The 25,004-nt window shown below is 42.6% G+C and overlaps 1 protein-coding gene across 1 annotated transcript in view; it reads right to left on the minus strand.

Moving 5' to 3' along the window:
• LOC142250464 (sodium- and chloride-dependent neutral and basic amino acid transporter B(0+)-like) overlaps positions 1-24,494 on the minus strand; it is a 45,352-nt gene extending 20,858 nt beyond the window's left edge. Inside the window, exons 1-7 of the mRNA XM_075322651.1 lie at positions 24,386-24,494; positions 22,457-22,604; positions 15,570-15,701; positions 6,961-7,122; positions 5,625-5,745; positions 2,433-2,565; positions 837-977 (exon numbers count right to left, since the gene is read on the minus strand). Of these exons, the coding sequence (XP_075178766.1) occupies positions 837-977; positions 2,433-2,565; positions 5,625-5,745; positions 6,961-7,122; positions 15,570-15,701; positions 22,457-22,604; positions 24,386-24,448 (900 nt within the window). The 5' untranslated portion in view covers positions 24,449-24,494. The remainder of the gene's footprint in view (positions 1-836; positions 978-2,432; positions 2,566-5,624; positions 5,746-6,960; positions 7,123-15,569; positions 15,702-22,456; positions 22,605-24,385) is intronic.
• Between the last annotated feature and the right edge of the window lie 510 nt (positions 24,495-25,004).

Consider the following 25,004-nt stretch of genomic DNA (forward strand, 5'->3'; position numbering starts at 1 on the left):
AGACCATAAATAAACAGCAAGCACTTATCTGGGGAAGATGTGGTGTAAAGCAGGCTAAAGATACAAATAACAACTGACATCCGGCAACAGCCTGCAATCAGACCAGGACTTAAATAAGCAGAGAGTTAGGAAAGGAAACACCCACTGCACAACCCACCTGGTCTCTGTCCAAACCCTTCCCGGCCACCAGAGGGAGCCTCCCAGCAGCCAAGACATAACTAACATTCACAACACGAGAGGGAACGTCAAAGACTGGGGAAGTGCAGAAACCAGAGTTTATAGACAAGCCGAAGTCGGGAGCTGGGAGAACAGTTTATAGCAGGGAGTACAGGAGGATGGAACAACATAGGAGGGAGGATGGGAGTCAGAGAGGAACGAAGGCGGTCAGGATGGAAAACGGAGGGGATGGAAAGTCAGGACGGGAGGCAGGGAGCATGTACACAGTCAAGACAGGAGGAGGGGGAGCGGACACAGTCAGGACGGGAAGCAGGGTGGACGAATGTAAACAGGACGGGAGGCAGGATTAAAACTTACAAGGGACCAGCAACACATTGCAGAGCAGAATTATAACTGGCACAGCATGAATGGAAGTGCCCTGAAGATAAAGCTGGGGTCATGACAGACAAGTTTGATTAACGCAAAACTCCGTAATGATGATCAGAGTTTGAAGTAACCTTATTTCTGCAAGTGAATAAAATATCCATCTGATTAGAAAAGGGTCATCCACTGACCAGTGATGATCAAGGGGCTTCCTTTAAAATAACTTTTGTCCATCCCAGTATTAGTCTAAATCACATTTTTTTGAAAAAATAAAAAGTTAAATGAAAAATACATACTTCACCATTACTGAGCTTACTGATGTCAGACTGTTGCCCAATATAATATTCAATTCCATCCCGTGCCCCCTCCAGTGTTACCCCTCTTATAAGGAGGATAACTAGGACAACATAGGGGAATAGGGCAGTGAAGTACACCACCTAATTAGGAGCAAAGAGGCAGTTAGTTACTCATTACCTTTATAAGATTAAAACATACTTGGAGTTTCAGAAAACTTGACAGGTTTTCAAAGCTATAATGTGAAGACAGATACTTGGTACTCCAATATTTTGAAAACCAAACTATTTCATATATTTATTACAAAGCTGTTTGCGAGCCCAAAAAATAAACATGCAACGTTACGGTCACTGCTGGACCCTTATCACTACTGATTGCCAGGAGACATCTGTATGCAGCAGCATGATAGTGCGGCATCCACCGCTTACGAGGGACTGCTGATAAGTCTTTGGGTTTATCCAGAAAGAAATGAGATGGGATGATGAAACTTTACATTTATTCCTCATACTCTCCACTGATGTCAACACACTTCTTACATCAATATTCCAAGTTCAGTAAGCCTAGCAAAAAGAAGAATTTCAGTTGTGCCTCAAACCAGGCATCCGTAGCAGCCATGGCATCAGAAATGGTGTGAAATTTGGTACCTTTGAGGTGTTTCTTCAGGTTTGGAAACAGATGATTGTTGGAGGGAGCTAGATTTGGTGAATAAGGTGGGTGGTCAACCAGCTGGAAGCCCAGCTCTGCCAGTTTTGCCGTGGCCGCTTGTGCAGTGTGAGCAGAGGCATTGTCTTACAGGAACAAGATTCCTTTGGACAGCTTGCCACGCCATTTGGCCTTCAGAGCCACTTTCAATTGGTCCAAAAGTTCAATGTAATACCTTGCATTGATGATGGAACCCTTTTGAAGGTAGTCCACTAGCAGCACGCCCTCCTTATCCCAGAACACTAATGCCATCACCTTAGTGGCTGATGTTTGCACCCTGAACTTCTTTGGATGAGGAGACCCACTATGCCTCCACTCTTTTGACTGCTCCTTGTTTTCAGGGTCATACAAATAAATCCAGGTCTCATCAATAGTGACCAGTCTATCCAGGAAGTTCTTATCAGCCCGGAAACACTGACAAATGGATCGGAAGTTTTCACTCGCATGCTTCTCTGATCTGTTCTCAAACATTTGGGGATCCACTTTGCAGATCACTTCCTCATGTCCAAATGTTCATGAATATTGACACAAACACGTTCACGGGAAATCCCCATGATGTCTGCTATTGCCTTTGCTGAAATTCGTGGATTTTCCAGTATGAGGTTGTGCACAGCATCGATGATCTCCGGAACAGCAACCAGCCCCTCATATTACAAGGAAGTAAGTAGTAAGTCGAAGTGCCACGGTTTCATGAAGGTTTTCAAAGCTATTGCTTGGGGCTACGACCTCCACACATTTTCAGTACAAGAATAGAGCAGCGCTTGACTGAACACTTCTTCTCTTTCATTTTACTAAGTGACTGGGGATCCAGCAGTTGGATGCTGAATAATCCCAAATTTTAGATATCACGTCCAAAGTTATACAATGATGAAGAAGCTGTAATATGATAACTTTACCTTTCCAGAAGACTGTATGCCTTTCGATAATGCAGCAACTGTTATGATCCACGCCAACAGTAGACAAAGCGCTAGGTACCAAACCACATGCCCCGTCTCATCGAGGCTCCTAGACTGCTGCAGGGTGACTTTTCTGAAGATATAACAAAGCTCTGATTAGTAATTAAATACAGACAAAGATTTAAAATACTCAGTCTTAGATCTTCAATGGATCGTTTGCTAAGAGAATTATAGAAAGTTATTACTTTTAAGGGGGTGCTACACGCAGCGATATCGCTAGCGTTATCGCTGGTGAAAGCACCTGCCCCCGTCGTTTGTTCGTCACACCTCCTTTGTAAGGGGGCGGTTCGTGCAGCATCATAGTGGCATCACTAAGCCGCCGCCCAATAGAAGCGGAGGGGAGGAGATGAGCGGGACGAACATCCCACCCACCTCCTTCCTTCCGCATTGGTGACGGCCGCAGGTAAGCTGTAGTTCGTCGTTCCCGAGGTGTCACACGTAGTGATGTGTGCTGCCTCGGGAACAACGAACAACCTGGGTGCTCAACAATCAACGATTTTTGAAAAGGAACGACGTGTCAACGATAGACGATAAGGTGAGTATATTCCATTGTTAACGGCCGCTCGTTGGTGTCACACGCAACAACGTCGCTAACGATGCCGGATGTGCGTCACGGAATCCGTGACCCCGGCGATATATCGTTAGATACGTCGTTGCGTGTAATGGGGCATTTAGTTGTATTTACAAAGACCGTTAATGTTTCATAAGAGGCCCACCCTCCCTCCTAAAAATGCTTTACAGTTTTGAATGCAATTTTGCTTCAAAATAGTTGGTACTTATGGGAACCGCAGATAGATAAGCCTTTGCAAATTTATGTAAATTAATAGATGCGATGTGACTACAGGGTAGCGAGAGACAGGGGCTCCTATACTGTCCCTAGGCTATATCTAACCTTTTTATTACCCCTGATGTTGGAGATGCTGGTGTTCCATGCCTTACTATTCTCCTGCAGTTCACATTTGGAGAGAAAAGAGTTAATAGACCACGCTGCCGTAGAAAAGAGGATCCATGTAGAAGGAATGATTTTATTTGTCTACACGTTTCAAAGCCTTATGGCTTCTTCATCAGGACAAATCATATACAAATTATAGGTATATGATTTGTCCTGAGGAAGATCCATAAGGCTTTGAAACGCGTAGACAAATAAAATCATTCCTTCTACATGGATCCTCTTTTCTATGACAGCGCGATCTATTAACCCTTTTCTCTCTCTAAATTTAAACTGCATCTCCATGTGGGTTCTGCTGCAGCCATATTTACACCATTAGGCTATGTGCCCATGGGACAATGTACTTGCGGACTATGCCGCAGGTTTGTCTGCAGGTTTACTGCAGCTGCTCCCCGGAATCCGCAGCTATCCATTGCTTTGGGATTCGAGCATTTTTGTTGCGGTAAACGTGCGGGACAAATGCGGAAATACCGCCATAGTGGAAAGGCGGGACATCCGCAGATATTTCCGCATGAATAATTTCTTCAAACTCGTCAAAGAGTTGGATATTGACTAAAAGGGCCACTTAATATGGTGGTTATGGTGGTCTCCTAAAAAGAGCAACTCCTTGGCTAGGTCCTTCCTGGAGGGATATCTGGCTCTTTTCTGTGTCGAGACTCCTAACAGAGGCTCCACGGACCTTTTTTGATTTGCATACTTTCCAGAGGGCAATGCACCTAGGATATCACTGTTTTGAGCGCCCTTGTTGGCTGCCGGCAGTGTTTTCTCTGGCTGGTCTCCCCGAGATCAGTTATTGTTCTGTCTTGCTGGTCTACTAGGCATTGCTCCCACCTAGCCAGAATCCTACTCCACACTGATGAGGGGTAATACCCCGAAACAGCTGTCTGTGGATGGATACTTGGCCTTGGTATTTCCCTTGTCATATCTTTAAACTTGTCAAAGAGTTGAATATTGACTAAAAGGGCCACTTAATATGATGGTTATGTGGGTCTCCTAAAAAGAGCCACTCCTTGGCTAGGTCCTTCCCACAGGGATATCTGGCTATTTTCTGTGTCGAGACTCCTAACAGAGGCTCCACGGACCCTTTTTGATTCGCATGAATAATTGACATGCAGTTATGTGCGGCTTCGGGAAATCTGCAGCATGTCCCGCAGCCGCACATACTGCAGCATTGATACAGTAATCCCCAAATCCCCTAGGATAAAATGGGGAGTGTTTGTACTTGCGTAAACCTCCGGATTTATGTGGAAAATCCACATAAATTTGCGGGTCTTCCACGTTGTCCCGTGGGCACATAGCCTTACAGTGGTTGTGACTTTGTGACTCTCACAACCACACCGAGTGAGTCTACCCTTATAGCAGCTTTACTGACAGTGTTTTAGGATAAGACCCTGTTGCTTCCAGGATTATGAACTGTTACTATTCTTCAGATCTAAACTATTTCCCTCCACAGGGAAGGAAGGGGCAGAAGAGTAATGGAAATACAGGTTAAGACAGACAGAGGAAAACCAAAACTCAGACACATTGTAAACTCACAGGAATAAACAGTAAGAGTCTAAGGAAAAAAGCAAGAGAAGTAAGGCAGCAACAAAGGGAAAACAAGGGTTAACACCACAACCGCTCAACACAACAAAGTACTACAACCACTACAATCTGGATCACACCACCACACCAGACCAGTATAGAGAAGCTATAGATGGCATTAAAGTGACCAGCCAACAGATATAGGAGGGGAGCGAATGTGACGGGCTCCCCCATAGTATGTGATCAAAGGAGACTATCAAGCAGCCCAGCGGAGATTAACTCTTGCTAGCCTGCCTATGAACTACAAGTCTGTGGGTCAACACCTGAGTCTGTGTGCACTGATCACAGACATCAGAGAAGTTAGCAAGCAGAGTGCCAGAATCTGTACTTTCTACAGATCCTGACGCCGCCATGACAGTCGGCGATGTTTGTAAAAACCTCCTTGTGACATTAATAGAGTGTCATACCATTACACATGATATCACACTATGACAAAACCACATACACGTACTTTTGAACATGGCTTTTCCGGAGCATTTACATTTGTGCATCATTGCTGCATTTGGAGATTTGTCATGGCTTGGTCTCCTGATGCCCCATTACCACCGTATGTGAATTCATCCTCCTAATTATATGATATTCATTCCTTTCATACTTACTCCCAGTATTGTTTGCTTGGAAGTTCAGTATCATTGTCCGCAATGCATGTGAGGTTATTGGCATTTACCCATGACACATTCATTGTTACTGTAGCATTGTCCAACGTCACATTGCATAAGCCTAAAATATAAAAAAAAAAAAGTTAGTGTATGATCCTATGGAGAACGGATTATCTGGAGATTTAGGTATATTCAGTAGCAGCCTTACGGATGAGACATCATGAAATGCAACATAAAGGGGGAAATGCATAAAAAGCCGCAATATTAACTCAAGAAAATTTGCACAATTTATTGATTTTGCCACTTTGGACTGAGAGCAGATTTTCCTCTGCAGATATTTATTGTTGCAGGAGTTCTGCGTCGATATATATTGAAATACTCTATAGACATTTCTTAATCATTTTCCATTTATACAATATAGATAAATGCTATGTATAATGGCAGAACATGAGACGAGCACTAATAAAAAATATCCCCATGTCCCGACCCCCTACAACAGCCCCCTCCAATAACCTGACAAGGGCCTAGAATATATGGCCAAAAAGTAATTTAACTTTCTTATTTTTTTTAATAATTTAGTCAACAAAATTTGTAAATCACTTTATTGGCAAATTTGTCTTAACTCCTGTAAAAAAAAAAAGTCCCTGACTTCCAAACTCCTGCTTTCCACGAGTCTATTTACTAGTAGTCTTCTGGATTTATATTAGAGCTTACTCAATTGGAGTACAGATGATGGCAGTGATGAGTCAGTGCCTCGCTCCTCCTCTGATTGTTCTACTTAGGCCGGTGTCACACTTGCGATTTCCTTGCATGTATCTTGCACGAGTTTCGCGGTGCATCACCCAGCACGGACTCACACTCTCCTCACAGGAGCTGGTCGGTTACATGCATCTCTATGCAACCGACCCACTCCTGTGAGCAGAGTGTGAGTCCGTGCCGGGTGATGCAACGCGAGACTCGTGTGAGATACACGCAAGGCAATCGCAAGTTTGACACCGGCCTTATCAGAACAATCTCATGCAGCAGCTTATCACCAGATTTAGTGAGAGAAGTACTGAGCTGACCCATCACTGCCATCAGCTGTACTCCAAACGAGTAAATTCTGCTATTCCTGCAGCTAAAGACAGGGGAATAGATTGGGAAAAAGCAAAAGTATGGAAGCCAATTACATACCTTTTTTTTTTACAGCCACGAAGACAAATACCCTAATAAAGTTATTTGCAAAGTTTCACAACTTTCCATGTTGGACAAAATTATTAAAAAAAAAATAAAAAATTAAAAGTTTACTCTTCAATGCTTTTTCTATAAAAGTCTAAAGTAAAACTATTATACTGACCTGATATACCGTTACGACATTTACTGTCTGCCCAGTAGGAACACTCCGTCCATGGTAAGTAACTAGTAAACGAGGCAAATAAATAATATAGACTGTAGGCAACAATAACATTGTAGTATATAGTTACCAGTCCTGATATGAGAACCATTGTGACGCCAATACCTGCAATGGACAAAAAATTGGTGGTTCAGGTATGGACCATTAAAGATAGTGTGAGTATAAGACGGGGGGAAGGGGACTCAGATTAGAGGCACCATGCCAGTACTGGAACCTGAACTTCCAAAAGAACTGCTGCACCCAGTAATCTAAGTGATACATCATTGGATTCAGGATCTCTTCACCTATATTATGCGGCTCTCAGGTGAGGTAGCAAAAACCTGCTACAGATTCCATTTAAAACATGAGTTGTTCTGACTGGAAGCCATTTTTGCAGCAGCTCCTCTCTGAACAAGAGATCCAAGTTTAGGATTTCCATATATTCCTATCTGCTCCGTTTTATTTTTTGACCATTCTAAATTGATTGGAATTGATATGTATTCATGAGAACCACATTGACCATCGAGATTTGACACATTGGGGATGCAAATCAGATGAGTTTATTTTTTATATCTATTTTTATTTCCTGATAGCAGATTTTTGTATTCTATTTTCTGTAAATGATTATACGGCTGGGCATTTTGCATGAGTTGCTGTTATCATCTTTCAGAGTATGACTTTTCGGTAGTCACATGGAGGAAGTAATAGACTGGAAATGTTCATTGACTTTGTATTGTAAAATTTTCTAGGTAGGCTCTGTGATCTGTATAGAAATTAATGCACAGGGAGGAGGAGGTGAGCTGTGACCATCACCTATTGGTAATGGTTTAAACCTGTGTTATCTGTCTCCGTTTTAATATTAGGGTACATTTCATTTTAATTCTGCCTTTGATGGTATTACTCAAATATATCTTTACAGAACAAGAAGGTTCAGCATATTATTAGGTACAGTACCAGAGTAAAAACTACAAGACTTCAGGATTAGTGGTAATATAGATAATAAATTACAATATTAAAAATACATCATTACAAAATGTTGCTTACCATGAAAAGTCAATATGAACAAAGGTCTATTTTCTGATAACTTCTTGTAAAGAGAACCTGACATATTTACCTGCAGATTACCTGTATATCATATATAGTGTTTATATCCTGTTTAACCAGTTACTGGAGCAGCAGCTGAAGGTAGAAAATGAAGTTACATTCTCCCTGCAGTCACTCACTTCCAGTTATTCGGGGGATGCAAATGATGAATATAATCACTGCTTACTAAACTTTGAGAGTGGCTGTAACCACTCCCTGCTGTATTGATTGACAGCATATGTGTTAGAGGAGATATCAATCAAAGTGCCAGGCAGTGATTAGAGGTACGCTTACTGTATAATGAGTGACGATTGTATCCACTCCCTGCACTGTCCAGATGAATGGAAGTGAGCGACTGCAGGGAGAATATAACTTCATTTTCTCCCTGTAGCTACTGTCCAATAATGGAACCAGACTTTAAATGCTATTTTTCTGCCAATTACCACTATATATGTAGGTATACAGCAGATCTATGGAACATATTGCTTGGCTGGGTTGGGCTGGAACTTAAGCGGGCTTTACACGCTACGACATCGCTAGCAATTGCTAGCGATATCGAGCGTGTAAGCACCCGCCCCTGTCGTGTGTGCGATATCGTGTGTTCGCTGCCGTAGCGAACATTATCGCTACGGCAGCGTCACACGCACTTACCTGGTCGGCGGCGTCGCTGTGACTGCCGAACAATCCCTCCCTCAACGGGGAGGGACGTTCGGCATCACAGCAACGTCACCGCGACATCATTAAGCGGCCGGCCAATCAAAGCGGAGGGGCGGAGATGAGCGGGACATAACATCCCGCCCACCTCCTTCCTTCCGCATTGCGGCCGACGGCAGGCAAGGAGACATTCCTCGCTCCTGCGGTGTCATACACAGCGATGTGTGCTGCCGCAGGAACGAGGAACAACATCGATAATCAACCATTACCGATTTTTGGTTTTGGGACGACCTCTCCATGGTGAACGATTTTCACAATTTTTGAGGTCGCTGGTCAGTGTCACACTCTGCGATATCGTTAATGATGCTGGATGTGCGTCACTAACAACTTGACCCTGACGACAAAACATTAACGATATCGTAGTGTGTAAAGCGGGCTTAACAGTACCTGTAATAACTGAAGGAACTCAGTGGAAGCTTAGACTGTGTCTGAACATGCCTTGCAATAATCTATCTGCTAGAAGATATGTGCCCATTATCTGGAGCGTGACGTTGTAACAGAGAATGAGTCTACAGTAAAGAGTTATTGTTTGAAGTCGTCATCTGGTCCTGGTCAGCCAATGTCAGTGGCAGTATGTGGCCTGCACGGGTTCCCAGCTCGCATGGCACAAGTCCACACACCCAGCCAGGACCAGTCGTTCAATGTAGAGTTCAAGGGCATCAGGAGTAAATCTCTTACCCACGACTATCGCCCAATGCCACTCTACAAAGCGACCAGTGCTGATATATTCCAAAACGGTAACCTCCCATGAGTGTCCAGAAGTACAAGGTGTTCAGAGCTCAGAGACACGGCCGATGTAAAAATGGCTGAAACCTGACCACCACTGATCAAGACGCAGGAGTAGAAACATCAAGACTGGGCCAAGAAAGAATAATGACCCGGCCCTTTCCTCACCTAAGCTAAACCCTTCTTAAAAGATTTACGGTTAAGGAAAACAGTCAACTTTTTCTGGGAGGCAGTAAAGTGGATAGTTAACAGATTAAGGGGTACTTTGCACGCTGCGACATCCCTAGCCGATGATAGCGATGCCGAGCGCGATAGTCCCCGCCCCATCACACATGCGATATCTTGTGATATCTGCCGTAGCGAACATTATTGCTACGGCAGCTTCACACGCACTTACCTGGTCGGCGACGTCGCTGTGACTGCCAAAGAATCCCTCCTTCAAGGAGACGGTGCGTTCAGCGTCACAGCGACGTCACTAATCGGCCGGCCAATTGAAGCGGAGGGGCGGAGATGAGCGGGATGTAAACATCCTGCCCACCTCCTTCCTTCCGCATTGCCGGTGGACGGCGGGCGCAGGTAAGGAGATGTTTGTTGCTCCTCTGGCTTCACACACAGCGATGTTTGGAACTGCAGGAACGACAAACAACATCGTACCTGCGGACGCACCGACATTATGAAAAGGAACGACGTGACACAGATCAGCGATTTTTGACTGTTTCACGCTCATTCATCTTCTCTACTAAGCTTTACATGTTGCGACGTCGGATGTGCGTCACTTTCGATTTGACCCGACGATATCGCAGTAGCGATGTCGCAACGTGCAAAGTACCCCTAAGAAATGTACAGTCTCCACGAATAGAAAGGTTATGAGTTTTGACTGTGATTGAAAAGAAGGGCAGCAATATTGGTTACTGATATATATTTTTTAAATGGCAAAACTTATTTTTGTACTTTTTGAGTTGTTTGGTTATTATTCTCACTTTAATAGATGAAAATAAACTACTGAGATTGAAAATGTCCGTTTTTCATTCAGTCAAATGGATTTTTTTTGTTTTTTAGTATTTGAAAGTTTTAGCATGGAAGTCTTTTTGTCTGATTCAATGGATATGGATTACTGTATATACTAAAGTATAAGCCGAACTGAGTATAAGGGTGGTGTCACACACAGCGACGACGACAACGACGTCGCTGCTACGTCACCATTTTTTGTGACGTAGCAGTGACGTCCCGTCGTTGTCGCTTGTCGCTGTGTGTGACATCCAGCAACGAGCTGGCCCCTGCTGTGAGATCGCTGCTCGTTGCTGAATGTCCTGCTTCATTTTTTGGTCGTCGCTCTTCCGCTGTGACACACACATCGCTGTGTGTGACAGCGAGAGAGCGACGAAATGAAGCGAGCAGGGAGCAGGAGCCGGCGTCTGGCAGCTGCGGTGACCTGTAACCAGGGTAAACATCGGGTAACCAAGGGAAGACATTTCCCTGGTTACCCAATATTTACCTTCGTTACCAGCGTCCGCCACTCTCGCTGCCAGTGCCGGCTCCTGCTCTGTGCACATGTAGCTGCAGTACACATCGGGTAATTAACCCGATGTGTACTGTAGCTAGGAGTGCAGGGAGCCAGCGCTAAGCGGTGTGCGCGGCTCCCTGCTTTCTGCACATGTAGCACAGCGACGCGTGTCGTTATGATCGCTGCTGCTTCTGCTGTGTTTGACAGCTAAGCAGCGATCATAACAGCGACTTACAAGGTCGCTGCTGCGTCACAGAAAATGGTGACGTAGCATCGACGTCATTGTCGCTATGTGTGAACCCAGCTTAAGCCTAGGCACCTAATCTTGACTCGACAATAAGCCTAGGGTGGGTAATGCAGCAACTACTGGTAAATTTCAAAAACAAAAATATATACCAATAAAATGTAATGTGCCCCATCCTTGTACCCTGAAGGAATCCGCCCATATTGTCTCCTGTAGTAATGTACCCATATTTTCTCCTGTAATAATGTGCCCATATTGTCTCCTGTAATAATGTGCCCATATTGTCTCCTGTAATAATGTGCCCATATTGTCTCTTGTAGTAAAGTGCCCATGTAGCGCCCCTGAAGCCAACAGGGTGCTACATGGTTCTGCATCCCCACAAGGATGCAGGATCTATCCCCTAGGGCCCCAGGAGACCAGTGCCAGTAACAACAAAAACCCAGGTAATCCCAGTTTTCCCCAACAAGCCCCCATACAATAGTACATAGCTAGGGTCGAACTAATGGATGGCCGCCTAGAGGTGGAGCCAATCCTGTCCACTAGTTGACCAGGTGGGAGGGGCAGACTGTGGAGAGTAAAGGTCAGAGGAGGAGAGGAAAAAAGGTGGACGTTAGGAGACATTCTGACTTGGGTTACCGGTAACCTGGTACTTAGGAGAGAAGTTGCCGGTAAATTACGGTGGAGTACTCCCGGAACTACGCACCGACGGGGTACAGGACCCTAGGACAGGAAAGAGCTCCAAGCCAACCTGTTAACACCTGCACAGCAAGGGGACCATCAAGGACCTCGCTGACCCTAAAAATCCAAATACTCAGTAGCAAAGGGAGAACCAGGGACAGGACTAGAGACTCCAACCCCACAGGGTTCACGCTACCGTCAGGCGGACAGAAGTGGACAAACCACCGGGCAGGGACCCCCAGTTGCTCTATGCCACGGGGGCCCTTTTACCAGAGACAGGTGCAGGATAAGAAGGTACCAGAGTACTAAACTGGCATTGGGACAAAGGGGACCTGGAGGTGAAACCAGCCGGCCTCGGGTAACCAGTCACCATTAACCAGCAGTGAGTAAAACCCAGTTGCACTATATCTCTGTGTGGACTACCTTCTTCCGACACCCGTCACATCATCTATCCTCTGGGGCCCGGCCCTGCTTGCAGAGGGCCTACCATCCAGGCTGCAATTACCACCAGCCCCAGTAGTCACACTCTACAGCAGCGGCTATAGCCGCAACACCGCAAGTGGCGTCACATATGAACACTAACCTAATCCACTGTAAATATACCCCCATTATAAAAAGGGCCCAGGGCACGGAACCGGGCAATGGCCACCACCATGAAATTCCCAAGACATATACTGCCCGAAATGGAATACCCCATATCCCTGGCCGCGTCACCCATATTGTCTCCTGTAATAATGTGCCCATATTGTTCCCTGTAACAATATGCCTATATTGTCTCCTGTAGTAATGTGACTATATTGTCTCCTGTAATAATGTGCCCATATTGTCCCCCGTAGTAATGTGCCCATATTGTCTACTGTAATAATGTGCCCATATTGTCCCCTGTAGTAATGTGCCCATATTGTCTCCTGTAGTAATGTGCCCATATTGTCTCCTGTAATGTGCCCATATTGTCCCCTGTAGTAATGGGCCCATGCGGCGCCACAAAGCATTCAAGTGAAGAAAAAGCGCTGAAGGCAACAGCGGCAGCCCCTGCACCGGCCCCAATCACCGAGAGGTCCGCAAAAAGCTGGTAAGAGGACACTGTGGGAATGGAGGACAGGTGAAAATAATATTCTGTGGGACGCTCACTCAAGTATAAGCCAAGGGGGGCATTTTCAGCAGATAAAAAATGGGCTGAAAAACTCGGCTTATACTCGAGTGTATATGGTATGACCGTTTGACTGACCATGCTTCCAACCCAACCTCCCCCATTAGCCACAGGTGTTTTTATCCTTTAATAGCAGATCTCTTTTTGGCCATATAGGTAGGTTTTTAAATCCAGAGAGAGCCAGTTAGACAGAGTAGGATCCAGTATAATAAGATTACCGTGACGTGGCTACTGGGCAGGAATGAAAATGGCCATTTTGATATGAAAAACATCTCAAAATATTTTTTGTTTTTTTTTATGTGTTTTAATAGTTAAGTACAAGACCTGTGGTGACATCACGGTCCTATGACTGACGACATGATCGTGATGTCACCAAACGTCTTCAAGCAGACTCTATATCAGAATCTATAATAACCTGTGTAGTTCCTGCTATAGAAGTTGGAGGCCCCTAAGAAAGCTGACCCCCGGGGTAGCTGCCAAGTTTTCCCCACCCTAATGATGGCACTGCTTGCACAATGTGTACAGTACAACAATTACATTTTGAAATTTGTGTTCCAAGAGAGTTTACAGTACGCGTGTTAAATACTTTTGCGTAAAAATAGTCCAAAGTATTTGAGGAATGATACCTTTATTGACAAACCCGAAAAATGGTATGTGTCAGCTTTCAGAGCTCATTGACACCTTCATCAGGTAAATTACAAATGATTGACTACGGTAAGAGATGACCACAATATTTAAAGGGAATGTGTCATCAAAAAAGGTAAATCATAAAAATGGAACCTGTCATGAAGTTCAGGCTGCCAGAATCACAGGTGGCAATGTGTTGGCGTTTCAGAGAGGATATACTTTGAAAATTTGGCTGGAGACTATGGGTCTCACATGCCTTGTTCGAGGCAGACTAAGAGGTCTCACCCTAAACATATTAATAATGAGAGGCCTGACAATCAGGAGGAGCAGAGCAAGAAGAAGCCGGCCTTAGACATTGTCCTCTACTGGATTTCCAAAGAAGGTATTTACTGACGCACCAAAGTATTAACTCAAAAATGCTGCCACTGACTGATTTGTGCTGCCCATGGCTCGTCAGGTTCCCTTTGAATTCAGTTTTTCTGTTAAGTACATTTTTAAATTCTATTAGATTATTTTTTTTCTTTACCCATGTCGTTGTCTACATTATGTTACAAAAAAGTCCTGAAATCTTGCAGTTTTTACTCTGGTCCTTATAACAGACTTTCACTTTTTTTGTTCTGTACAAATCATTTTTCAGCACTCTCACTATCATCACAGACAGGATTATAATTAAAGGTATGAGTATAGATAACAGTTTTACCCCATGTCACGCATCGCTTGTGAGGAATATTGAAGCAAGTTGGAGGGGTAGCTCCAAAGTGTAGTTAGCAGAAAACCCACAAGAGGGCGATAGTGCACAAAAAGAATAGTCAACAAGCCGAAGTCAAATAACAGGGTGTCTCGTCAGTATTGGGGAGTAAGCAAGCCGTCAACAGGAGGAAGCAAGGGGGTGGAAGCCAGGAAATATTGTCAGAGGCAGAAGGGCTAAACAAGGCCAAAGTCGGGGATAGTAATCAAGGTCAGTAGCCTGGAGGTCAGAGTACCTACAGAGGAGGTGGAGACACAAGACGGGACCGGTCCAGAGAGTCAAAGGACAGAACTGGGGTCAGGAGGATGGGAAGAACAGGGTACAGGGAGGACACAGGTCAAGGAAAGGTAGCTGGGAGATAGGACGTAGCAGAGTCAAGATTCATGGGAACCTGTAGCACATTGCAGATTACTTGTGGCGTCCCGGAGGCAGCAGCACTAAGATATGATGGCACGACCCTCGTAACGAGGCCAGAACGAATAAGCACCTCCCCAGAGACGAATCCCCGGAGGCAGGAAACATGCACCGGCTCAGAGACAGAAGAGCCATTTATGAATCATGACACCCCACATATCTTATATCTAACACTACAAAAGCCATTAATGACAAGAAAAGGCATTTAGAATATAGACATCTTATGGGTGAGCTCTCAATTTTAAAAACTGCAAAAAAAAACTACAAAGAGCTGAATAGAATTTGTTAAAAAAAAAGTAATAAAATAAGCTAAAGTACAAAATAAATGACAGATAATAGAAGAAAATAAGTTATATCCTAAGAAAATCAATGGATATAAAAAAACAAGCTCCGCAGGGGCGGGTCCAATAAATAATGGTAACGCGTAGTAGACTATGATTTCTTATCCAGTGGGATAAAAGGATATGTGGACATATATTTCCTGAGCGTAAGGAGATATGTAATAATACTGATATATTTTTTTCCTAGTTCCGAATCACACTATTTTTTCCACCATACATTGTTCCAAGGGGGCAGATCCCTTTAGTATTTAAATGGTCATAACTATAATCTGCAATCATTCATAAAAATGTTCCCATAACCAACAACAAGAATACAAGAAATGGAATCTACGCTCTGACCTTACCTTGAAATAGTGGCACCATCCTCCATATTGCAATAGGGCCCAGACTGCCAAATTGCCCAATTGAACATTCCAAAAAGAACAGGGGTAAACCAGCGAGCGCCAGCATGATTACATAAGGGATTAGGAAGGCCCCTGAAATGAAAAGACAATGGTTGCTGGTCACATGACTGTATTCTATTGACTCCGAGTCGTACAGAGACGTAATACAGCACCTATAACGCCCTCTATACATCTCTATAGTCACATAGGGGTGAGATTTTGGATGTGAATATCGCCATTATATGGCGGCACAGTACAGGGGGCCTAATGCTCTGCAGCACTCCTACATAAAGGCTTGTAGTTACTGTGAAAATCATCCATATTAGAATGGCTGTCTACTGTTTCATGTAAAATTTAGCTTATTCTCCTCATACCGAGCCTGATTGTGTCGCTACTCTCTGCCTGAGTGGCTGCTCCTCACTGTTCCTCCTACCTGCTGAGATCTCACACTGCTCAGTACAAGCTGCAGATGGTAATCAGACTGGTTTGGTGGGAAGTGAGTGAATATATTTAGATTCAACATGGACTCATAAAATGGTTATTTGAATATCAAGGGTTTTACAGCTACAGTGCCTACAAGTAGTGTTCAACCCCCTGCAGATTTAGCAGGTTTACACATTCGGAATTAACTTGGCATTGTGACATTTGGACTGTAGATCAGCCTGGAAGTGTGAAATGCACTGCAGCAAAAAAGAATGTTATTTCTTTTTTTATTTTTTTTTTAAATTGTGAAAAGTTTATTCAGAGGGTCATTTATTATTCAACCCCTCAAACCACAAGAATTCTGTTTGGTTCCCTAAAGTATTAAGAAGTATTTCAGGCACAAAGAACAATGAGCTTCACATGTTTGGATTAATTATCTCTTTTTCCAGCCTTTTCTGACTAATTAAGACCCTCCCCAAACTTGTGAACAGCACTCATACTTGGTCAACATGGGAAAGACAAAGGAGCATTCCAAGGCCATCAGAGACAAGATCGTGGAGGGTCACAAGGCTGGCAAGGGGTACAAAACCCTTTCCAAGGAGTTGGGCCTACCTGTCTCCACTGTTGGGAGCATCATCCGGACGTGGAAGGCTTATGGAACTACTGTTAGCCTTCCACGGCCTGGACAGCCTTTGAAAGTTTCCACCCATGCCGAGGCCAGGCTTGTCTGAAGAGTCAAGGCTAACCCAAGGACAACAAGGAAGGAGCTCCGGGAAGATCTCATGGCAGTGGGGACATTGGTTTCAGTCAATACCATAAGTAACGTACTCCACCGCAATGGTCTCCGTTCCAGACGAACCCGTAAGGTACCTTTACTTTCAAAGCGTCATGTCAAGGCTCGTCTACAGTTTGCTCATGATCACTTGGAGGACTCTGAGACAGACTGGTTCAAGGTTCCCTGGTCTGATGAGACCAAGATCGAGATCTTTGGTGCCAACCACACACGTGACGTTTGGAAACTGGATGGCACCGCATACGACCCCAAGAATACCATCCCTACAGTCAAGCATGGTGGTGGCAGCATCATGCTGTGGGGCTGTTTCTCAGCCAAGGGGCATGGCCATCTGGTCCGCATCCATGGGAAGATGGATAGCACGGCCTACCTGGAGATTTAGGCCAAGAACCTCTGCTCCTCCATCAAGGATCTTAAGATGGGTCGTCATTTCATCTTCCAACAAGATAATGACCCAAAGCATACAGCCAAGAAAACCAAGGCCTGGTTCAAGAGGGAAAAAATCAAGGTGTTGCAGTGGCCTAGTCAGTCTCCTGACCTTAACCCAATTGAAAACTTGTGGAAGGAGCTCAAGATTAAAGTCCACATGAGACACCCAAAGAACCTAGATAACTTGGAGAAGATCTGCATGGAGGAGTGGGCCAAGATAACTCCAGAGACCTGTGCCGGCCTGATCAGGTCTTATAAAAGACGATTATTAGCTGTAATTGCAAACAAGGGTTATTCCACAAAATATTAAACCTAGGGGTTGAATAATAATTGACCCACACTTTTATGTTGAAAATTTATTAAAATTTAACTGAGCAACATAACTTGTTGGTTTGTAAGATTTATGCATCTGTTAATAAACCCTGCTCTTGTTTGAAGTTTGCAGGCTCTAACTTATTTGCATCTTATCAAACCTGCTAAATCTGCAGGGGGTTGAATACTACTTGTAGGCACTGTATTATGCCAAGAGTTTTCAAAGTAAGTTTACCAGGCTCATCAGGTCCGATCTGTTAAATATTATGTATTGTTTTGTTAATTCTAGTGACAAATCCTCTTTAAGCAGCCCCTGGTATGAGGACACCTGTCAGTGGACCATGGGGGAGGAAGGGAACGTTATTAACAGGGACAAAAAGCTGAATTTTCAATATTTTAAGTTTGGGGAACAGCCAATTCATGAGTTAGAATATTATTAAGGGCAATATGTGAACAGTCCAAGGTTGTACGTGAGATAAGAGTTGACATTGTGATCTCCTCTATGGACAAGGATAGCAGTGATGACAATACTTGTACATTGTTACAGCATATGTTGGCGCTATATAAGCAACAGGAAATAAATGATAAATCTTAGAGGTAGAAGTAAACCCTTCTCCACGGTATCACTTTGCATAATACAGTGTGTCCACCCATATCCTGTCCACCGCCATTAACTTGAGAACGGCGGCAGCTATAGGCATAGAAGTGGTGTCTAGGTATAGTAAAGTAGCCATGCGCTACGCAGTGAAACCACCTATAGCACCACCTGGTGGAAAACAACGGAATTAGCATTTTTATTTAAAAAACGGAACGAGATAGAGAAAAAAAAGTTAATTACAAAGTTGTAGGGCATCATCAATTCAATACGAATCGACACCTTGCATACAGAAATGCTATGATGTGAAACCCATGACCCCCCCCAAAACATTGAATGCTGGTCACGCATATGGCGCTCATTTAACTTTGATGCTCACAGTGGCCCCCGTCAGCTGCAATGCACATCTGGACTCTGGACAGCATACTGTATCTTGCTATATGTTGTGCAATATGGTAGGGGACATGTTTGCACAAGCATCTGTGATACGTCGTCGTAGGTCCTGCAATGTTGGTGGAGGGGTCGCATACACCTGCTGTTTGATGTGACCTCACAGAAAGATGTCCAATGGGGTCAGCTCCATGCAGCCACCATACCCAATGACTTGTAGGAAGGTCTCCATGAGGTATCGCTTCACGTCCGCAGCCTTGTGAGTTTTACACGTTCTAATCATAGCAATTCTGTATGCAAGGTGTCGATTCGTATTGAATTGATGATGCCCTACAACTTTCTAATTCCCTTTTTTTCTCTATCTCGTTCCGTTTTCAAGATAAAAATGCTAACTCCGTTGTTTTCCACCAGGTGGCGCTATAGGTGGTTTCATTGCATAGCGCATGGCTACTTTACTATACCTAGACACCACTTCTATGCCTATAGCTGCCGCCGTTCTCAAGTTAATGGTGGTGGACAGGACATGGGTGGACACAATGTATACTGGTGATGTATGATTGACGTATTTTCTTAGTATGATCGTTATCTCATTATTTTTGCTTTATTAATTTGGCCTCTTTTTACCTGCGGAGCTAAATTATCAATTTTATGACCTGTCCATAAATGTAGCAATACTTATATCATTGCCTCTGCATGAAAGTAATGAGGCGCTAGCACTTCCTTGCTGCAAACTTTCCTTTTCCTGCACATTTTTAAATCTTTGCTTTTTTTATATGTGCTATAGTATATCATAAAAGTGAGTGCACCCCTCACATTTTTGTAAATATTTTATTATATCTTTTCATGGGACAACACTGAAGATCTGAAACTTTGATACAATGTAAAGTAGTCAGTGTACCGCTTGTATAGCAGTGTAAATTTGGTGTCTTCTAAATAACCGCTGGCAACAAAAGTGAGTACACCCCTAAGTGAAAATGCTCAAATTGTGACCCAAGTGTCAATATTTTGTGTGGCCACCATTATTTTCCATCACTGCCTTAACTCTCTTGTGTATGAAGTTCACTAGCGCTTCACAGGAGCCGCTGGATCCTCGTCTATCCTCCATGACGACATCATGGAGCTGGTGGATGTTAGAGACCTTGCGCTCCTCCATCTTCCATTTGAGGAGGCCCCACAGATGATCAATAGGGTTTAGGTCTGGAGACGCTTGGCCAGTCCAGCACCTTTACCCTCAGTTTCTTTATCAGGCAGTGGTTGTCTTAGATGTGTGTTTGAGATCATTACCATATTGGTATATAAATGGAGGGGAACACGGTCTGCTTCATTATGTCACAGTACATGTCATTCATGGATCCCTCAATGAACTGTAGCTCCCCACAGCCAGCAGCACTCATGCAGCCCCGAACCATGACACTTCTACCACCATGCCTGACTGTAAGCAGGACACACTTGTCTTTGTTCTCCTCACCTGTTTGTCACCACACACACCTGACACCATCTGAACCAAATAAGTTTATCTTGGTCTCATCAGATCACAGGACGGTTCCAGTAAATCATGTCCTTAGTCTGCTTGTCTTCAGCAAATTGCTTGTGGGCTGTCTTGTGCATTATTTTTAGAAGAGTCTTCTTTCTGGGACGACAGCCATACAGGCCAATGTGATGCAGTGATGCAGTGTGCGGTGTATGGTCTGAGCACTGTCAGGATGATCCCACACCCCTGTAACCTCTGCAGCAATGCTGGTAGCACTCATAGGTCTATTTGGATGAGACACCCTCTGGATATGACGCTAAGTACATGAACTCAACTCCTTTGGTCGGCCATGGCGAGGCCTGTTCTGAGTGGATCCTGTCTTGTTAAACTGCTGTATGGTCTTGGCCACCGTGCTGCAGCTCAGTATCAGGGTGTTGGCAATCTTCTTATAGTCTCGGCCATCTTTATGTAGAGCAAAAATTATTTTTTTCAGCTCCTCAGTGAATTCTTTGCCATGATGAGCCATGCTGAACTTCCAGTGACCAGTATAAGGCTATGTTCACACGTTGCGTTTTTTTCCGCGTTTCTGCAGCGTTTTTAGCAGCAGCGTTTTTGCGCTAAAACGCATGCGTTTTTGATTGCAGCAAAGTCTATGGGAAAAGCAGAAATCCTGCCTGCACTTTGCTTTTTTTTCTGCAGCGTTTAATTTGCATATTTGTGGTCAAAAACCATGCGTCCAAAGAAGCAGCATGTCAGTTGTTTTTGCCATTTCTGCAGCGTTTCCTTAACATTGGAGTCAATGAGAAATGGCAAAACGCAACCAATAGCACAATTCCTGCGTTTTTCATGCTTTTTACCTGCTTTTCCACTGCGTTTTTGGCTCCAAAAACGCATGCTTTTCTGGACAAAAATTAATGGGTTCTAATGTTCCTTTACACACACACAATAGCCGAAAATTTAAATGTTAAAAAATTATAAACTTCACCTATTTTTCTGATAAAATATGCTTAACCACTATTTTTTCATTAAAATTGATAATTTCCCATATAGTTTTATTAAAAGTTAATTTTATACTTTTTTTCTCTTTTTTCATTCTTTTTGACTAATTTAACTTTATTTCTCAGTGTCTTGATCTAAAAAACGCATCTGCAGAAACGCAGGTGAAAACGCAAGTAAAAAGCGCTAAAAACGCACTAAAAACGCGGCAAAAACGCATGCGTTTTTAGCGCAAAAAAATGGTCAAAAGCCATTTGGTCAAAAACCAAGGGAAGGAAAACGTGCAGAATAAACTGCAGGTACTCCGACGCAACGTGCGCACATAGCCTAAGAGAATGTGTGAGAGAGAACACCAAATGTAACACACCTGCTCCCCATTCTCACCTGAGACTTTGTACCACTAATGAGTCACAAAACACCAGGGAGGGAAAATGGCTAATTGGGCACAATGTGGCCATTTTCACTTAGGGGTGTACTCACTTTTGTTGCCAGCGGTTTAGCCACTAATGCCTTTATGTTGAGTTATTTAGAAGGCAGAAAATTTACACTGTTATACAAGCTGTGCACTGACTACTGTACATTGTATTACAGGGTCAGATCTTCAGTGTTATCCTATGAAACTATATAATAAAATATTTCAATAAATCCAAGATGTAAGGGGTGTACTCACTTTTGAGATATACTGTATATATATATATATATATATATATATATATATATATATATATTTATTTAACATACATACATAATACATATATATTAAAAAAAGGGAGAGGTGATGGGGTGTACTCACTTTTGAGATATACTGTCTATATATATATATATATATATATATATATATATAAAACATTGTATATTGTAAATGCAAATATAACTGAAATGTAGTAGAGAGAATGTTGCCACATTCCATACACATAAATAATGTTACCATATAGTGCACATCAGGAGATGCAGACACAAGAGGGTCCCTATGCAAGAACAATATAGGGGTCTTTTGCAATCATCACAATGCACAATCCCACCTGCTTGTCCCCTTCACAGTTTGGCATGCTGTGCACGGATTCCACCAATGCTATGTCCGCCCCTGGTGCACACACATAATGCCCTATATCATCTATAGGTAAATAATGCTGCCACATCATACACAGTCACATCATTTTACACTTAGTCATAATCACAACTAATTACAGACAATTACAGCCCAGGGTCACCTATATATTATGCAGCCAAAACAGCCTAGAAATTTGCACCAAAATCTGCATGTGCTACTTGTGCCAATTTTTCCATTTCCCGCAACAAAATGGGTAAAATCAGCTGTGAAAATCTACGGCATTTCATCAACATTTTGGACAGTTTTTGCAAAATTGCACTGAACTCTGTGACTGCAGAGTAAGAGATATTATTTTGCTTTATAAGACATAATACAGAAGTGACTTTACCTCCTCCATGTTTAAAGCAAAGATACGGGAATCTCCAGACGTTGCCAAGTCCCACTCCGTATCCCACCATAGACAACAGATAGTCGGCTTTATTGGCCCACATCTCCCGCTCTGGTGCCCCGTTATTGGCAGATTCATCGGCTTCATTCTTGATTCAACAGGAATATTAAGTAGATTTTGAATGAATTAACATAAATCAATACTATATATTGTATAGCTGATGATGAAAAAATGTTAAGGAAAATTAATGGAAAATTTCAGAGGGGCAGAATGGGGTGAACTAAGACTCAGCTACAGCGTTTGTTCTGACTGGGAATTTGTAAACTCTTTTAATTTGTCTTTTATCTCCTTTCCTTTTCTTTTTTCTTTGTTTTTTATTGCATTTTTGGTGTGTTCTTTGTCTACAGTACATGTTTAAATAAAGTTAATTTGATTCATCAAAAAAAGAAGAAAAAGCATTGAAAAAAAACCACAGCTGCATTTTTTTCACTCTCATTACTGTCAAAGGTGAAAAAAGCAGCGAAAACGCTGAAAGAAAAATCAGCAAAAACGCTGAAAGAAAAAGCAGCAAAAATGTGGAAAGAAAAAGCAGCAAAAACGCTGAACAAAAAGCAATAAAAATGCTGAAAGAAAAGGCAGCAAAAACGCTGAAAAAAAGCAATATAAATGCTGGAAGAAAAAGCAGCAAAAATGCAGAAAAAAAATAAAGCAACAAAAATGCTGAAAGAAAAAGTAACAAATTTTTGAAATAAAGAGCAGCAAAAATGCAAAAACAGCAGCAAAATTATGAAAGAAAAAGCAGCAAAAATGCTAAAAAGCAGCAAAATTATGAAAGAAAAAGCAGCAAAAATGCTGAAAGAAAAAGCAGCAAAAATTCTGAAAAAAGCAGCAAAAATGCTGAAAGAAAAGGCAGCAAAAACGGTGGAAAAAAAAGCAGAAAAAACGCTGAAAGAAAAAGCAGCAAAAATGTGGAAAGAAAAAGCAGCAAAAACGCTGAACAAAAAGCAATAAAAATGCTGAAAGAAAAGGCAGCAAAAACGCTGAAAAAAAGCAATATAAATGCTGGAAGAAAAAGCAGCAAAAATGCAGAAAAAAAATAAAGCAACAAAAATGCTGAAAGAAAAAGTAACAAATTTTTGAAATAAAGAGCAGCAAAAATGCAAAAACAGCAGCAAAATTCTGAAAGAAAAAGCAGCAAAAATGCTAAAAAGCAGCAAAATTATGAAAGAAAAAGCAGCAAAAATGCTGAAAGAAAAAGCAGCAAAAATTTTGAAAAAAGCAGCAAAAATGCTGAAAGAAAAGGCAGCAAAAACGCTGGAAAAAAAGCAATAAAACTGCTGGAAGAAAAAGCAGCAAAAATGCTGAAAGAAAAAGTAGCAAATTTTTGAAAGAAAAGCAGCAAAAATGCTGAAAAAGCAGCAAAAACACTGAAAAAAGCAGCAAAAACGCAGCAGTTTTCCATTTTAGTCAGGAAAAAAAAGCAAGTGTGTGTACTGTAAAAAAGCAGTTTTTATTTCCATTTATTTGCATTAAACCAATGAAAAAAAAGCAGCAAAAACGTAACGTGTAAACATAGTCCAAAGTGGAACTGAACATTCATGGAATCATAAATCAGCTAAAAAAAGCTCTGAAAAGTCAGATAAAGGAGTTACAAATATTGCATCAGAGCGCGCTCACTGATGGGTTCTTAGTTAACTCATTCTGCAGCCAGCAATGCACAGTGTGACACAGAGGAAGGAGAACTTTACAAAGCTAAATAATTTTAGCCCCAAATACAAGCATTTAAATAAATTTAAAAAAAAACAAAAAAAAATACTCTGGCAGGTGTCATATCTTTTAACGCAGTTCGTTTTTTTTAATTTTTTTTTTTCAAAGATAGTATTCTTGAAGGAAAAAGAAAAAGGAATGAATAGAGAGCGGATTACTTACATGGAGATCTATGGATTTTTTCTTGGAGCATCTCATGAATCTGGGTAGAGGTAAGATCCCCATGTTCCTCCTGTAATCTGGTCTTCGCGATGTGACTTGGCTGCACCTTGTAACTTCTGTCATTGAGAGAAGGGAGGTGTTAGCCGCTGTACATTGTAATTAAGACGTTGAGTCACTTTCTCACCATTTCTCAATCCTGCTTTATGTCTAAGCCTTCGATATAATCGGTGTCATTTGTATCATAATTATGCAAAACTGAAGTGATGCCAATAATGGCCGATATAACACCTGTAATTAGAGAGATCCTTATATCATAAAGGAGGCCAGACATAAACTGTGTCATGAAGTGTAAGGGGGCAGGTGATATTTTGGATATTTAAGGTCACTGTATTTCTGTAAGAAATCGCATAAGACCTCAGACAGTGAAGGGTATGACCCCTCCGAATAACCCCTATAGAATGGTGGTGGTACTCACAACATTGAACTGATCCACGGGGTCCGGGCAAGTGTTCCTCAGCTCTAAGGCTTTGTGCGCTGTAGGCGTTTTTTTTCACGCTGCGTTTTCTGTGCGTTTTTGTCCGCAAAAACGCATAAAAAAACGCACTAGCGGTAAAATCGC

The sequence above is a fragment of the Anomaloglossus baeobatrachus genome, chromosome 9 (assembly GCF_048569485.1).
Source record: "Anomaloglossus baeobatrachus isolate aAnoBae1 chromosome 9, aAnoBae1.hap1, whole genome shotgun sequence".
Lineage (NCBI taxonomy): Eukaryota > Metazoa > Chordata > Amphibia > Anura > Aromobatidae > Anomaloglossus > Anomaloglossus baeobatrachus.